This window comes from Anomaloglossus baeobatrachus, chromosome 5 (assembly GCF_048569485.1).
Source record: "Anomaloglossus baeobatrachus isolate aAnoBae1 chromosome 5, aAnoBae1.hap1, whole genome shotgun sequence".
In the NCBI taxonomy this organism is placed as follows: domain Eukaryota; kingdom Metazoa; phylum Chordata; class Amphibia; order Anura; family Aromobatidae; genus Anomaloglossus; species Anomaloglossus baeobatrachus.
The window spans coordinates 297128018-297145602 of record NC_134357.1 but is presented as its reverse complement, the minus strand read 5'-3'; the positions used below and the strand labels follow the sequence as shown (position 1 = coordinate 297145602).

The 17585-nt window shown below is 46.7% G+C and overlaps 1 protein-coding gene across 1 annotated transcript in view; it reads left to right on the top strand.

The window, feature by feature from the left end:
- The window catches only part of MYO15B (myosin XVB), a 163576-nt gene extending 145991 nt beyond the window's left edge, over nucleotides 1–17585 (top strand). Inside the window, exons 41-43 of the mRNA XM_075349626.1 lie at nucleotides 6060–6193; nucleotides 11251–11391; nucleotides 14987–17585. Coding sequence (XP_075205741.1) covers nucleotides 6060–6193; nucleotides 11251–11391; nucleotides 14987–15049 — 338 coding nt within the window. The 3' untranslated portion in view covers nucleotides 15050–17585. The remainder of the gene's footprint in view (nucleotides 1–6059; nucleotides 6194–11250; nucleotides 11392–14986) is intronic.

Here is a 17585-nt window from a genome sequence, read left to right as displayed (position 1 = left end):
TTGCACTGAATACCTGTCTGGACTCCTTATTCCGACGTCCACCGCACCATACACCCGCTGGGGCAATACCCTATTTGCAGAGGGACTACCATACTAGCTGCAATACCATCAGCCCCAGTAGAGACACTGCAGTGGCGGCACCCTACATTTAGCCGCAACACTGCAAGTGGCGTCACAAATAACTTTATTCATACTATGGTCAGAAATGCAGTTACAAGTAAGCTATAGTTTCAAGCAAATATACAGTGGATCAGTTACCTTGTTCCTTATGATTCGGCCTGGTGCTGGATAGGTACAGGTGATGCACTTGGAGCCACTGGCTTTCTTTGGGACTCCCCACACGTTTACTGAACGTGACCTCTCTGAAAAGAACACCTTCCAAAATGTCCACTTCTGTTTTTGTGAACTCATGTACCGCCCACCTGTTGACCTATGACAGGGCTGGACATGGGATGTCCCTTCAGGTTCCAGAAAATTATGAGATGGCTTCTTTCCTTATATCTCGGCCTTTGAGCTTCCCATGTGGAAGATATTACCATCATGTTCCTTGTTATGATTTTATCTATGCAGCGCTAGGAAACATGTTGTGCCTACAGTCATGGCCAAAAGTTTTGATAATGACACCAAAATTATATTTTCACATGATCTGTTGCCCTCTGGTTTTTAATTGTGTTTGTCTGATGTTTACATCACATACAGAAATATAATTGCAATCATATTATGAGTACCAAAAGGTTATATTGACAGTTAGAATGAGTTAATGCAGCAAGTCAATATTTGCAGTGTTGACCCTTCTTCTTCAGGACCTCTGCAATTCTCCCTGACATGCTCTCAATCAACTTCTGGACCAAATCCTGTCTGATAGCTATCCATTCTTGCATAAGCAATGCTTGCATTTTGCCAGAATTTGTTGGTTTTTGTTTTTCCACCCGTCTCTTGATGATTGCCCACAAGTTCTCAATGGGATTAAGATCTGGAGAGTTTCCAGGCCATGGACCCAAAATCTCTATGTTTTGTTCCATGAACCATTTAGTGATCACCTTTGCTTTATGGCAAGGTGCTCCATCATGTTGGAAAAGGCATTGTTGGGCGCCAAACTGCTCTTGGACAGTTGGGAGAAGTTGCTCTTGGAGGACATTCTGGTACCATTCTTTATTCATGGCTGTGTTTTTAGGCAAGACTGTGAGTGAGCCGATTCCCTTGCCTGAGAAGCAACCCCACACATGAATCGTTTCAGGATGCTTAACAGTTGGCATGAGACAAGACTGGCGGTAGCGCTCACCTCTTCTTCTCCTAATAAGCGGTTTTCCAGATGTCCCAAACAATTGAAAAGGGGATTCATCTGAGAAAATGACTTTACCCCAGTCCTCAGCAGTCCACTCCCTGTACCTTTTGCAGAATATCAGTCGGTCCCTGATGTTTTTTCTGGAGAGAAGTGGCTTCTTTGCTGCCCTCCTTGAAACCAGGCCTTGCTCAAAGAGTCTCCGCCTCACAGTGCATGCAGAAGCACTCACACCAGCCAGCTGCCATTGCTGAGCTAGCTCGGCACTGCTGGTAGTCCGATCCCGCAGCTGAAACAGTTTTAAGATTCGGTCCTGGCGTTTGCTGGTCCTTCTTGGGCGCCCTGGAGCCTTTTTGGCAACAATGGAAGCTCTCTCCTTGACGTTCTTGATGATGCGATAGATTGTTGACTGAGGTGCAATCTTTGTAGCTGCGATACTCTTCCCTGTTAGGCCATTTTTGTGCAGAGAAATGATGGCTGCATGTGTTTCTTTAGAGATAACCATGGTTAACTGAAGAGAAACAATGATACCAAGCACCAGCCTCCTTTTAAAGTGTCCAGTGGTGTCATTCTTACTTAATCATGACTGATTGATCGCCAGCCCTGTCCTCATCAAAACCCACACCTGTGTTAATGGAACAATCACTAAAACAATGTTAGCTGCTCCTTTTAAGGCAGGAATGCAATGATGTTGAAATGTATTTTGGGGGTTAAAGTTCATTTTCTTAGCCAATATTGACTTTGCAAGTAATTGCTGTTAAGCTGATCACTCTTTATGACATTCTGGAGTATATGCAAATTGCCATTAGAAAAACTTAAGCAGTAGACTTTGTGAAAATTATTATTCGTAGCATTCTCAAAACTTTTGGCCATGACTGTATTGTCTTTCTTCAATTAGTTATTATTTATGGGCTGATATGTGTTACACCTCGTGGCTCTCCTGAGGCAAGGACTGAGGCAGTCTCCCATTCCTTGCCTGCCACGAGCGCTCCTGCTCAGCAGCGCCGAAGGTCTGCCAGACTGCGCAGTGTGCAGGAGATACCTTCTCAGAGAGGCAGCAGAAGGGTGACACCTAGTGGTTCTCCTGTTACAAGGAGTGAAGCGGTCTCCCATTCCTGGCCTGCCGCAGGCCCTCCTGCTCAGTGGCCCCGAAGGTCTGCGAGGTTGCGCAATGTGCAGAGGTTTACTGCTCAGGGAAGCAGTGAGACTCCCGTTATCTCTGCACATTGTGAGACCGAGGATCCCGCCTCTATTTCCCAGAGGCAGGAGGGTGAGCATGTGCAATGCGTGGTGGGTTCTGATTCGCCCACTGACGTCACACGGCTTGATGACAAGGCTGGTGACGTGGTGAATCCTGACTGGCCAGGCTGGGACGTCGTGGACCCTGATTGGGTCAAGTCTATCATCTCCGCCTCGCGCTCGCCCTTGGGTGGAACTACACCTCCTTAAAAGCTCCTCCTGCCATCATGGCGGTGCGCGACCGTCCTTCTATGTTTGGATGTCTGGCAGCGTGCTGCCATGCCACTGCTCAGGCATTACTGTCTTTTGTGGGCTTGGCCCTTGCTGCTTAGGCAGCACCTGGTTTGCAGGCCGTGTTCCTGCCTTGCTGCTCCGGCAGTATCCCCTTCAACAGGCCGTGTTCCTGTCCCAGGTGAGCTCCTCAAGTCTCCACCGGACTCACCTGGTTATTGAAAGCACACGTGCGTGGGCACCTCTGTGCTACCCTCGTGCCATATTCTCGTGACTTCCACTGGCACACATGCGTGGGCACCTCTGTGCTTCCCTGTGCAACAGGTACACCGAGCCGTGAGATCCGTGCCATACAACCCTCACGGGTTAGGGCAGGTCGGTGTACATAGATCATCTGTGACATTCCAGACGATCGCTAGCAGCAACCCGCTCACTCTTCACCCACCATAGCGGCGGTCCCTTACACCGCACAGTAGACCTTGACCGGCGGAAGCTGTCCATTTCCCATCTTGGCACGCTTCCCCGGGTCCCCCTCATAACAGATATGCATGTCTCACAATTAAAGCAAAATATGTGGGATGTGTGTCTCGCTGTCCTGGGACCAAAAATATGCCTGCCATATTTGTGGGAACTACACACAACCTGATTTCATAATTTTAACCCCGGCTGACTGGAAAGTCCCCTTTGAAGCTCCTATAAAGCCAGCACTTGACCGCCCACTTCTCTAGCTGAATTACTTTTGTCACCAGGGGGTCTGCTGTGGTCATGGCTGCTTCTTTGTTTTAATTAACTTTGTCACCTGCCATTTGGTTCCACATCTTGGTATTGGTTTTCTATCCTGTTTTGGCGATCTCTTCTTGATGCAGGTCAGGATGTGTGTAAATATGAATGCGTGTCAGTTGACTGGCATATACGATATGCCATATTCCTCACAATGATATATTATAGGCGTAAAAACATGTCTATTTAGACCTTGGTATATGAAGATCACTGAGGATCCCATATATACCTACATTATAGATGTATAGATAGACCTGTTAAATAAATTATTTACCTGGGAACGCCAACATATACAATCATAATTAGTGCAAAATTGTTGAGGTGTAAACCAAAGTGCCATGAGGTGCATAATGAAAAATAAACAGGACCTATCCAAAATATGAAAAATTTATTGACATACAGCAATAGATCTGATGTTAGATATAATGTCAGTGCTAATTGCAGGTGGGATATGATCCTATAAGATTATGGCTAGCCTGTTTATCACAAGCAAGTTTGCAAAAAAACCTAAATGCAACATTGTATGAGCATTGTAAAACGTGCAGTGCAAAAAGCAATCAGGACCTGTCCAGTGTAAAGTGATCTGATGACATGCAACACTAGGTGAGTAAGGGGCACTTTGCACACTACGACATTGCAAGCCGATGCTTGCGATTCCGAGCGCGATAGTCTCCGCACCCGTCGCAGCTGCGATATCATGGTGATAGCTGGCGTAGCGAACATTATCGCTACGCCAGCTTCACATGCACTCACCTGCACTGCGACGTCGCTCTGGCCGGCGACCTGCCTCCTTATTAAGGGGGCGGGTCACGTGGCGTCAAAGCGATGTCACACGCCAGGCGGCCAATAGAAGCGGAGGGGCAGAGATGAGCGGGACGTAAACATCCTGCCCACATCTTTCCTTCCGCATAGCTGGCGTGAGCCGCAGGACGCAGGTAGGAGATGTTCCTCGCTCCTGCGGCTCCATACACGGCGATGTGTGCTGCTGCAGGAGCGAGGAACAACATCGTAACATCGGTCATTTCCAAATCATGGAAATAACCGACGCTACACCGATTTATATGATTACGATGCTTTTGCGCTCGTTAATCGTATCAAAAATTCTTTACACACTACGATATCGCCGGTGACGCCGGATGTGCGTCACTTTCAATTTGACCCCACCGACATCGCACCTGAGATGTCGTAGTGTGGAAAGTGCCCCTAACACAGAAAGTAGCAGAAGGCCAAAGAAGTAATTACTTCAGAATTAGCGGTGCAGAGAGTGGCGCCCACAATCTCCACTATAATACGCCTAGAATACGTCATACTGTACATACCAACTTTAGGTTAGGTGTCACAAACATCTTTTTGTGAGTCATAATATATGCTTATCTCTGGATCCAAGTGTCGTTTAATATTTTATGATTTTATTTTGCCTGGTTACTTCTCTATTGTTTTGCTACCACTTGAATACTGTTTTCAATAATTAACAAATTATATATTTTTTCCAGTCAATCTTTTTTCGTTTTTTTTTCTTTATTGGTTATATGTTTGGCATTGTTGTAGTGAGGAGAGCCCCCTTATTGTACAGGATGTGTGTATCAAGAAGCACATGATAGGCACAATGTGCGAACCTTACAATGTACTGGGAACTACAAGGGCATATTTGCAATTTTTAATTCTGCAACACTCACCTGGTTTGACTCCATGGATCTTTTCCAGAGACAAAATCGTCTCTACACCCGTAAATGAATTCTGTTCTGGCACTTATGGGTTCTGCAAATCCTCTAACTATTCTAGGAAAACCTGTGTTCCAGATCTCAAATAGCATTCCTTCTTTCCCGAGCCCTCCCATGTGGCCAAACAGTACTGTACAGTGACATATGGGGTATTGCTATGTTCAGGAGAAATTGTGTAACACATTATGGGGCCTTTTTACCTATTCCCCTTGTGAAAATTAGAAATATGGGGTTAAAACAATATTTTAGTGGTAAAAATGTCATTATTTGTTCTTCATTGCCCAATAGTATAAAATTTTAGGACACACCGGTGGTGTCAATATGCTCACTACATGCCTAAAGGAATTTATTGAGGGGTATACTTTTAAAAATAGGGTAACTTATGGGGCGGATGGTCTGCTTTTCTGGCATGTCAGGGGCTCTGCCAATGTGACATGGCACCCCCAAACAGTTCTAAGGAAGGCCGCTTTCACACATCCGGCTTTTCTTCACTTTGTCGAATCCGCCGCGCTCCCGTACAGTGTACACAGTACAATTGCCGCGCTGTAACTTCCTGGTCACATGACAACATGTGACCGGAGCTTGTCGTGCGGCCATTGTACTGTATACACTATACGGGAGCGCGCTGGATCCGATAAAGTGAAGAAAAATCGGATGTGTGAAAGCGGCCTAAACCTGAACTCCAATATGGCAAATTGAATGCATGTAAGTCCTAAATATTTGCAGTACTATAAACAAAAACAATTCAAATTTATGCAAGTACATGCTAATTAACTATTATTAATGATATATTCTCATCTCTCTAGAAACGGTATCTGCACTTCCACTCTTTGATTACAGTGTATTCCTTGTGAAACGGATCAGTGAGCCTGGCATTCTTACCCCTTGCTTTGTGGCTGTCAACCATCAGCATCTGCTCATATTACAAAACAACAGTCAGGTATGTGCATGCTGTGCCTCTATAAAACATTATGTAGGCTAATAAAGGGGATGTCCCCTTTATGGTAGTCTTCATATCTGGGGTCAGTTTGGTATAAAAAAAACAAACCAGGTGGTAATCAACGTCGCTGAGTCCACCGGCAAGTCTATGTCACTCCTCCCTGTGACTGATGTCATGTCGATAGTTTGGTGGCTCTACCAGTCTGGACAGACGGCCCCACATACAGCTGCTGAGCCCATTGATAGGCTACCGCTCAGTCGACAAGCCGTCAGTATCACAGCCAGGCGCCGGAAACAGTTTAGGAGAAGGTGCGTACAGCATGGTTTGGTTTTCTTTTATTTTTATATATAATATATATATATATATATATATACGGTATATATATATACACCAAACTACGCCCGGGGACGAAGATCAACTGAAATATGACAACATGTTTAACATTACAAAATTACATTACATTTCATGCACTTCACGGTAGCAAGCTGCTGTTCTTTTTCATATACAGCGGCTTGAAAAATCAATCGTCTCAAGCAATCCTCCCTGTTTAGGGATACGATAGCAGCTTGAAGGGCAGTGATGAAGCATTACAAACTGGCATATGAAATATCTAAATATCTACCCCTATGGGATAACCCAGAGTTCAGCCAGGGAATCAGCAATAAATTATTTGGAGAATGGTGGCGGAAAGGTATACTACAGAGGGTCTCCCATCTTTTTCATCCTTCTCAGCTAAGATTGGTGGGAAGGGAGGAATTGGTAGGTAATTACGGGTTGAATCCTTACCAAATAATCCAGTATGATCAGGTGAAGCATAAGGTTATGGCTCAGTTCCAAGATGTGTCGCTGGAGGTGTCACTTAACACATTTGACAGCCTGGACAAGTCGGCACAAATATCATCGATTTCATCTCTTTACGGGGTAATGCGAAACCTGTTAACTGGCTACCAGCCAGAGAGTTTCTTTAAACCATGGGAAAAGCAACTAGGGGACCCCGATATTGGAACAAAGATCAGGGAGAGGTGGAGGGCTTTACGAAAGGCAATACTGAATGAGCAGTGGCGGGAGACTCAATATAAACTGATGCATCGAGCGATCTATGCATTCAATTTCCCCAGAAAACTTGAGAATCCTGAGAGGATAATTTATTGTCCGAAATGTAATTTAGAAGTTACTGATCTTTATCATGGACTGTGGCTATGTCCCTACCTTGAGCCCCTGTGGGCCCAAGTATCAAAGTGTGTTGCTGAACTTTGGGATATCAAACTCCTTCTCTCCCCTGCTTTGGTTCTATTTCATGCGTGGGAGGAGGGGAATGACGAGGAAAGGAGAAAATGTCCCCCTTTATTATTACATGTAATCTTTCTTTCAACAAAGAGGATGATACTCAAATATTGGTTAGTCAAAAGTTCCTTTGTTTGAGAAGTAATAATCCACATAAAGCGGCTGATGGAGTAAGAGGGCATAGATGCGGGAAGGAAGTCGGGATGATCGGGCACTCACTTCAAAAAGTGGAGGGAGTTTATCATAATTCAGTGGAAATAGAACGTTTAATATCACCATTTAAGGATACGGCATGGTACCATTCTGAGAAATTAGGTGGTACACTCAGAGGGTTGGAGGTGGGGGTTTAGGGTGATTAGGTGGGAGTGAGTTTGATCTGAAAGGTGAACAGGGAGAGGATGTAGAAGAGTTTTACATGATGGGCGCAAAACTATTTAGTTAGCTACAAGGATTTCAGCGAGGTATTAAAGATTCTGAGTTTCAGGGGTACTTTACACGCTGCAACATCGCTAGCGATTGCTAGCGATGTCGAGTGCGATAGTACCCGCCCCCATCGCACATGTGATATGCGGTTATAGCTGCCGTAGCGAACATTATCGCTACGGCAGCTTCACACGCACATACCTGGCCGGCGATGTCGCAGTGACTGACGAACAATCCCTCCCTCAAGGGGGAGGTGCGTTCGGAGTCACCGCGACGTCACTAAGCGGCCGGCCAATAGAAGCGGAGGGGGCGGAGATGAGAGGGACGTATCATCCCACCCACCTCCTTCCTTCCGCATTGCCGTCGGGACGCAGGTAAGGAGATGTTTGTTGCTCCTGCGGCTTCACACACAGCAATGTGTGGAGCTGCAGGAGCGACAAACAACATCGTACCTGCGGTCGACCCGACATTATGGAAATGAACGACGCTACACAGATCAGCGATATTGTACGCTTCTGTGCTCGTTCATCGTCGCACCTAGGATTTACACATTGCGATGTCGCTACTGGCGCCGGATGTGCGTCACTAACGACGTGACCCCGACAATTTATCAGTAGCGATGTCGCAACGTGTAAAGCACCCCTTAGAGTAAGCATGGATTAGATGCTGTAGTACTGATTTGTAAAAGGAGTGATATGCAATTATTGTCATTTTGCTAATAATATTTGTTCCTATGTACTGATCAATCGTCTGTTGGTAAATCCATAAAAAATAGCTGTGCATGGCTATAATAAAATACAAGATAGCATCTGAGACGTGGTTTCGATCTGAAAATGATCTTAGTCATGGGGCTGTTAATGGCTGCTTTATTCAGCCATCATCTGCCTCTATCTGCCAGAAAAGATGCGACCTCAGCTCCAGAGCCTGCATCAAAGAGAGGGAGGTGACATTGGATGTACTACCGTGTTTTTCCAAAATAAGACACTGTCTTGTACTTTTTTTTGCTCCCAAAAAAGCGCGAAGGCTTATTTTTGGAGTAGGTCTTAATCTTGGAGAAACAAGGTTGGGGGTAAGTTTACGGCCCAAAAAAGCAGAGCCACCCACTCCCCAGGAGACTCATGCTTTCCAGACCCTGGACATCTGCAGAACTCCCAGGTCCTCCCTGTGATCTCTGGAGGGTACTCCCAGCAGGTATGCTGCACGTTGTCCTCCCCTTCTTCTGGCCGACACACTCACATAAATCAGATCGCACATTCACACACACACACCATCACTGATCAGATCGCACACTCATATATATATATATATACACACACACAATCACCGATCAGATTGTACACACAAATACACCACATCCGGCAATACAGAATGTCTCTGGCCGCTGGGAAAGATGGGTTGCAGTGCAGTGGAACGCATGGATGACTCAGCGGCGGAACACACTGCAGGTCCTGTAAGGATTCCATCTGCAGGTCCTTGTGTACCGCCCCTTTGCCAGCAGCCGAGCTGCTCGGATCCAGAACCGCGGTGGCTCGAGGGGTCTCCGGACCCGGGGGTTCGCGCGGACACTCGAATTTGGAAAAGGGGGTATATACACTGGAGGTAGAAGTTCATGACGCCACCAACGGTGCGTGGTAATGTGGAATACCACCACTGCTGTTGGGGAGAGGGGAGCCCGGTGGCGATGGTGTAGCAGCCAGATGTTTTAACCCCTCCGTGGGTAGGGGTTTTGTGCCCCGGGGCCCGTTGGGGTTGGTGACGGGGGTGCCGTTGGGGAGAGGAAAAGGGTTTTTCAGCGTACTCACTCAGTCCAAGAATAATAACACCAACAACTTGTAAACCAGAATTCTGAACACCGCTGCAGCAGGGAGGGAGCACGCATGGATCCGTTCCCTTGGTGTTGCTGTTAACCTGTGGCCTTTTCCGTGGCACCTTCTCACTATTGGACCCTCAAGTTTGGAACTATTCGGGTCCCGCTCACCCGTATGGCTAACGGAATGAGCTTGCTCTAAGGGTTCACACGTAGAATTTCTTTGGACTGTAGTTTGGGAAACTCCTATCCCATCGGTGCGCTAGTACCCCCGATTTTGGAGCGGGTTGGGAATGAATCTTGAAGTCTTCACCCCCGTCGGGTAAATTACCGGGACGTGTGAAGCTACTTCCCGGCCTAGGGTCCGCGTACCCCGTCGTGCCCTGGCCCCTGCCCGGTGATGGTTCAAAGCCGCCGGCTGCCCTCCTTGGAAGTCCGTGCCCCTTGACGTGATCTCCTGTGATCGGGGTTCCAGCTCCTACCAGGCCCAGACCAACGTCTGCCAACTAGTAAACTTCAGGGGCCCTGCTCCAGACCAGTGACCTCTCCCTCACAGAGAGTCACCTTTCACCTCCTACTCCTTCCACTCCTTTTTCACTTCTGTCACTTTCTCACCTTCCCCTACTAACCCCCCATGTGGGCGGCCCTATTCCCTCCAGGCCCCCCAATGGTGCGTCTGAAGGGTACGGTGCAAAGTGTTCCTAGGATTTTGACTGGCTAAGTTGTTAGCAACACCAGAAGACCAGGATCCACAACCAAGGAGGAGTGGATACCGTGCAGAAGGCCAGATTGCACAATACCCTGTGAGGATCTGATAGGCCAGGGCGTCACACTTGCGCTCCCCTACACTGCGTTTCAGGATCCTGCCGGCCAGAAGAAGTCGGTATAACTGGATGTGGTGAGTGTATGTGTGCGATCTGATGAGTGATTGTGGTGTGATCTGATGTGTGCGGGTGTGCGATCACTGCAGGTCCTCCCTCTTGGCATCTGGTCAGTGTGATTGCGGGGTGCCGCTGTCTATAATGAAGTGTCCTGCAGTATCTTTAACTTTTTTAGCTGCACGGACACTTCATTATTGAACCGCGACTAGGGCTTATTTTCAGAGTAGGGCTTATATTTAAGCCTTGCTTCGAAAATGCTGAAAATCCTTGCTAGGGCTTATTTTTGGGGGCGGTCTTATGTTTGGAAAAACACGGTAGTAAATTCATTGTTGGTAAGGGGTTAATGATTACAAAAACATGGTATGAAAAAAGCCTAATTCGTTGTATTTGAAAAAGACAGCATTGCCTGCTATAGATTCATGGATTTAAAAGATATCATGGTGCATGTATCTGACACTTGAGGGGATTGAAGACCTTCCTGCATACAGTTCTACTGTATACTGAGTTCAGTAATATCACAGCATGCCGAGGGCCTAACCTCCCTGACGCTGACTGCATCGGCCACTAATGCATTACACCCTGTACATGTTCTTCACTCTCTTACTTTATTTCAGTCTAATGTAAATATAAAAAATAGTAATTTATGTATATCATATACACAGAAACCAACATTGACTATTAATCTACAAGATGTGCACAGTATGCGAACGATGCGTCCTCTGGATAGCAACACACTTCCGGGAGTGGAGGTGCATTATGGCACAGCTGCTAAACCTCATACACTGTGGATAGAACTCCAGGAGGTGAGTAGATGGACAGCGCTGGTTATTATTGTTGTGTAGCGTAAATCGAAAGACTATACAAAGGAATGGAGATTATCAATAGAGAATTAGTAGACCTGCTGCCATGTAGTCTTCCATATTGATGAGCTCTGTATAACCACATCCCACTCACTCTGATTGACAGCCTTCTGCCTATGCAAAGTGTACAATCAGTGGTATGGGCAGGGTTATACACAGCCCCGCATTTAGCGAAGTGGAAGACCTGAAGTTCCTCCTGCTGCTTGCCTGAAGTCACACAGCATAGAGGCAATCAATTAGGGAGGAGGTGCTGGGCTGAGAATTAAAGGGAACCTGTCAAGTGCAATATGCACCCAGGACCGCGAGCAGTTCTGGGTGTATATTGTTAATCCCTGCCTAACCGGCCCTGTATACACTAGCATAGATAAAGGGATCTTTAGAAAAAGGATTTGTAAAGATCTAAGGGCATTTAGGGCGTTAGTTCCTGCACTCATTCCGCTCTCTTACGCCCACAGGGACGTGCTAACATGCTATTCAAGGCAGCATCACCAGCGGTGACTCGCGTGCCTCTGTTTGCTGATCAGAAGTCTCGGCACTTCCGGTCATGCAAACTACCGTACACCCGGCTTTATAATGCACATGACTGGAAGTCCAGCCATTCAGAAGCGCAGTCACAGCAGAGAGAGGTTAGTCGTCACCGCTAATGCTGCTGCATTGAATAGCATGTTAGTACACCCCTGTGGGCACGCTAACATGCTAAGAAGGCGGAATGAGCGCAGGAACTCGGGTCCTTTGGACTAGTCCCCACGCTCATTAGCATATGATAAAAGATCTCTCTATCTATCTTAGGCGGGCTTTGCACGTTGCGACATCGCAAGCCGAGGCTGCGATGTCGCACGCGATAGTCCCCGCCCCCGTCGCAGGTACAATATCGTGTGATAGCTGGCGTAGCGAAAATTATCGCTACACCAGCTTCACATGCACTCACCTGCCCTGTGACCGTCGCTCTGGCCGGTGACGCGCCTCCTTCCTAAGGGGGCGGGTCGTGCGGCGTCATAGCGACGTCACATGGCAGGCGGCCAATAGCGGCGGAGGGGCGGAGATGAGCAGGATGTAAACATCCCGCCCACCTCCTTCCTCCCGCATAGCCGCCGGCGGCAGGTAAGGAGATGTTCCTCGCTCCTGCGGCTTCATACGCAGCAATGTGTGCTGCCGCAGGAACGAGGAACAACATCGTACCTGTCGCGGCACCGGCATTATGGAAATGTCGGTGAATACAACGATGATACGATAACGACGTTTTTGCGCTCGTTCATCGTATCATCTAGCATTTACACAGTACGATGTCGAAAGTGACACCGGATGTGCGTCACTTTCGATTTGACCCCACCGACATCGCACGTGCGATGTCGCAACGTGCAAAGCCCCCCTTAGTGTATACAGGGACAGTTAGGCAGGGATTAGCAATACTGCTTGTGGTTCTTTGTGCATATTGCACCTGACAGGTTCCCTTTAAGCTGGAGTAAAAGGAGTGTTAGATCTAAAGCCTCATTTGCCTATCAATTTCTCATTAATGGAGGAACAGACTTTCCAAGTAAAAGTATTGTTTTAGAATTGCTACATGTACATAGAAATAGTTTGTGGTATGACAGATTCTCTTTAAGAAAAAACAGTTTTTCCTTGAAATTCCCTTTTGTATAGGAAAAAAAAGCCTAATGCATACCTGGCCAATGTCTACCGAACGGACACTCTATTGGGTATATGGGATAGTATTGATATGTTTAACAGGCGTGACAAGAACTTTTCTGAACAAAGGCACCAAACATACATTAAAGCTAGTCTTGGATTAGGATGCAAACCTTAAAGGGTTTTTCCAGCAGCACAGATTAGTAAAACATTGTAAAGCCTATCAAAAATGAAGAAGCTTCGTAATTGTGTTGCTGTGAAAATTTTTCTGTTCCCGAGCTGTCACATGTGGAGAGGTGACCGCCAGCTTCTTACTTCCAGCTAGTCCATTCAAAGCACAGAATAGATTTTTTGGTCTGTGCTTTGAACAGCTCAGCCAGTAGCGAGCTCTGAATGGTGATGTCACAGGGGCATGGACTGTGAGCCTCAGCAAGTTTATACGGTAGTAATTGAGGATCATAGAACAAGATACCTTATGAGATTGTGATTTTGGCCAGAAGGAATGATGCTAAGCATTTCAGAATGTCAGACAACATTAAAATACATTGTCTGACTTATTGCTGCCCTACAGTACAAATTAACATTACTGACTGCAGTCGAGTGTCAAGATATCACATACTGGGTGAAGTGGGAGGAATAATAGGAAGAAGAAACTGTGTGTATGTGCCGCCCCCGTGGGTGCAGCCGAGCTGCTCGGATCCAGGTTCACTGTGTCTCGAGGGTCTCCGGACTCGGGGTCGTGCGGCCACTCAAATGAAAGGGGGTATTTACAGGGGAGTTGATGTATAGTTCGTGACGCCACTCGTGGTGTACAGTACAGTAATTTGGGAGTACCGCCGCTGCCGTTGGGAGTACCCGGGGTGGTGAAGTGGGGCAGCAAGGTGTCATAGCCCTCCATGGGTAGGGGGATGCCCCGGGACTCGGGATGGGGTGCAGTGGGATGCAGGGGTCACTCTCGTACTCACTCTGTTCATAAGCAGATGCTGACAACCGGGTAAACTAATTCTCTGCGTACCGCTGCCGCTGAGGGGAGCTCGTCTAGGTCCCGTCCCTTATAGTGTTGCCTGGTGATCCGTGACCTGCCTCCTGTCACTAAGTTTAACTTTAACTCGGTGGCCCAGTAGTATGGAACTTGCCATGCCTCGTTCCCCACTGTGGCTAAGTGTGGAAGCTTGCTCTCAGGGCTCACGCTTGGGATTTTCTGGACTGTTTTGGGTTGGAAAGTCCTATCCCCCCCCGTTGCGCTAGTGCCCCGATTCTGGAGCAGGTGGGAACAGATCATAAAGGCTCCGTTCTCCTCAGGTGAATTGTCGGGTTGTCTGAAGATACTCCCCGACCTAGGGTCTGTGTACCCTGTCATGCCTTCGGTCCCGGACCGGTGACCGTGCTAGGCTGCCGGCTGTCCTCCTCGACACTTTGCCACAATCCCCTGCGACCGGGGGTCCGACTCCTCTAGGCCCAGACCACCGTCTGCAACCTAGATAGCTTCTCCAGGAGCCACCGCTCCCGACTTCCTCTCTCTCACCCTCTCAACTCCACTCTCCAGACTGACACTCCTCAACCTCCCCTCCCTGACCCCCCAGGTGGGCGACTCTATTCCACTCAAGCCGTCCACTGGTGTGTCTGGTGGGTTTGGTGCAGGGTGTATCTAGGATTTGATTTGCTGTTGGAGGCAACACTATTCAGATAGGGACCCAGGACCAAGAGGGAGGTGGAATACCGCACGGAAGGGCAGTTTGTGCAGTACCCTGTGACGACCTGATTGTCCAGGGGCGTCACATGTACATCCATTTATCCATCTTGAGACTATTTAGGAGTCTCAGGATAATGCTTTGTAGGTGGAGTGGGTGGGAGTTTGAGAAATCTGAACGCAGTAAAAGGTTCTAACCCTTGATTTTTCTTTCTTCTGCAGGCTAAAGAGCTGTACCATACACTGGCCTTAATCATTGAGACGCAAGATACCGCTGCTCACTGAGTGCAAAGTCTTTAATATACAAACATAAGTTATTTTCTGGCTAATTATTTACCTGATCTGAATGACTGCCTGTAAAGATTATACTTCCATAAGTGTGCATAAAACTGGGAATGCCCTTGGTGTCCTCATAATGGGTCACTGGGCGAGGATCAGTTATGTAAATCTTCAAATTATGTTCTTTAAACCTGAGCTTAGGCAATTAGACTGGACTTATCAAACCTAAAGCTTCCCACAGAATTTATTGGAAAAACCCTGTTAGTTATAGACAAATATTTCTTGTTGCTAATTATCTAATGTTCATATGTAGCTTTAGTCAAATATCAACAATAACACATGGGTGAGAGTTTCCGATTTATAAAGCTGAGCATAGACATCAGACTAGTAATTTACCCCACCAAGAATGAATGGCTTTATACATGTGTCCACATAGTGTGCCGAAAATTGAAGGATCTGCAGCAAAAATAAAGAAAACAAGATATCTACAACCAGATCCAGGTCATCCCTCGTATTTGTGAAATACATTTTTTATATATGTTTCATCAGCAAAAATCTTAAATTCGTGGCATTGCACTAAATGGTGATTAAAACGGAGGCAATGTCTTCCGATATGATTTCTAACCACAAAATTTGAATAAACCCTAAGAAAAGAAAGGGTTGGCAGTAAAGATGTTTGGCTTTTGTAAATGGACAAAGTCCTATCAGAGGAAATCTGTCAGCAGGTTTTTGCTATATACCATAATCTAAGCAGAATAATATAAAGTACGCCTGATTAGAGATGTATCACTCAGCTGCTTGGTGTATTTCCATAGAATAGCAGTTTTGTCTGATGCAGATGTAGCAGCGCTAAGAGTTTAACAGTAAATAACTCCGCCCACACCCCTGATTGGCAGCTTCTTGTGTACACTGTGCGTTGTGAGTAAGCTGCCAATCAGTGGTGGGGACGGGGTTACACAGATTAGCTAGACTGCTGCATGCAAGATCTAGTGCTGCAGTGTTAGGCTATGTGCCCATGGGCAAAGTGTCCTGCAGTTACATCAGCAGGAGCTCCCAGAAATCCGTAGCACAACTTTGTCTGTTTACATGCTGCGGATGTATTGCGGAATGTCCTGCGGATATGCTGCGGGCATTCTTCATTGAGGATACAGTACCATGGCTTCGGCACTGCATCCTCAATGCAGAACAACTGCTGCAGTGATCGCTGAGTTCATAATTACCTCCATCACGCAGCACTTCCCTCTCCGGCCGTGTCCGTCAGTGTCTGCACTGTGCAGGAGAAGGTGGGCGGGCCTGAACTAGCTCCGGCTGTCACATGACCGGAGCTCGTGCAGACCCCGCCCACCTCCTGCTTCTTGGCTCCACCGCGCTCCTCTGCACCGGAGGAAGTGACTCTGGCGTCTTCTATCAAGACAGGTAAGTATGGGATCCTGCGGAGAAATCCGCAGATTTTTCCACAGGGAAATTCGCATTATTTCCGCTGCGGAAAAAAAACACAGCATGGGCACAGCAGTTCCAAAATGCCATAGAAATGGCTGGGGACTCGCTGTACTGCGGATTTTTGAAAAATCCGCGGAATTTCTGAGAAAAAATCGCGGCAAATTCCACAAATTTTCTGCAGCGTGGGCACATAGCCTTAATCTCCTGATAAATCACTGACTGTCTTGGATTGTGATCTGATGTAAATATTTATTGTTTTCACATTTTTTTATAGCGGCATGTGAAGAAGACCGTCTAGGTCGAAACGTTGATAGTCACCCACATATATATTGAAATATAACGTTCTGCAATAAAAGACCTTTTTTCACTCATTACAACTGGATTAAGAGTGTGCAGTGGTTATATGTAGAGTGTCTTGAAACTAAAACACACAGCCTCATAAGTGACATCCATGGAATCAGGGTCTTTTTCCCTATATTATGCTGCTCTCAGATTGAATAGCGAACAACTGCTGACAGATTCCCTGTAAGGGCGCAGTCAGATGGCCTTATAACACAGACAATGATTGCATCAAAATTCACGCACTGGTCGGCGGCTCTCCTGACCGGAGCATGAAGATGGAGTCACACTTGCCGGTGACTCGCATGAAGATCGCATCGCCTGGCCCGGCGGTTCTCCTTACAGGAGAATGTCAGCTGCACAGAGATACATGAAGCTAACAAGCGTGACTCCAGCCGGACAGCGTGTATTTCTATGCTCAGGTCAGGAGAGCCACCTGCCAGTCCGAGCATCTGTCTATGTGACTGCGCCCTTAAATTAATTATATTGCATCATGAAAATTGTGGCTATCTTACTAAAAAAATAATTTTGTAAAGTTGTTAAAAATAGATTTTTTATATCATACAGAGCCTGTTGTGCAGCTAACCCTATACTTTACTGTCCCAATAAAAATCAAATCAATTTGATGACATATTTGTTATATTTAGGTGTTTTTTTGCAGCAAAGACTAATGTTGGTATGAATGTATGTGTATCTCTGGTAAGATGTTCTTTGCAAAGACCTTCAAAGATATTGTCTAAATTATTAAAACAATAAACCAGTA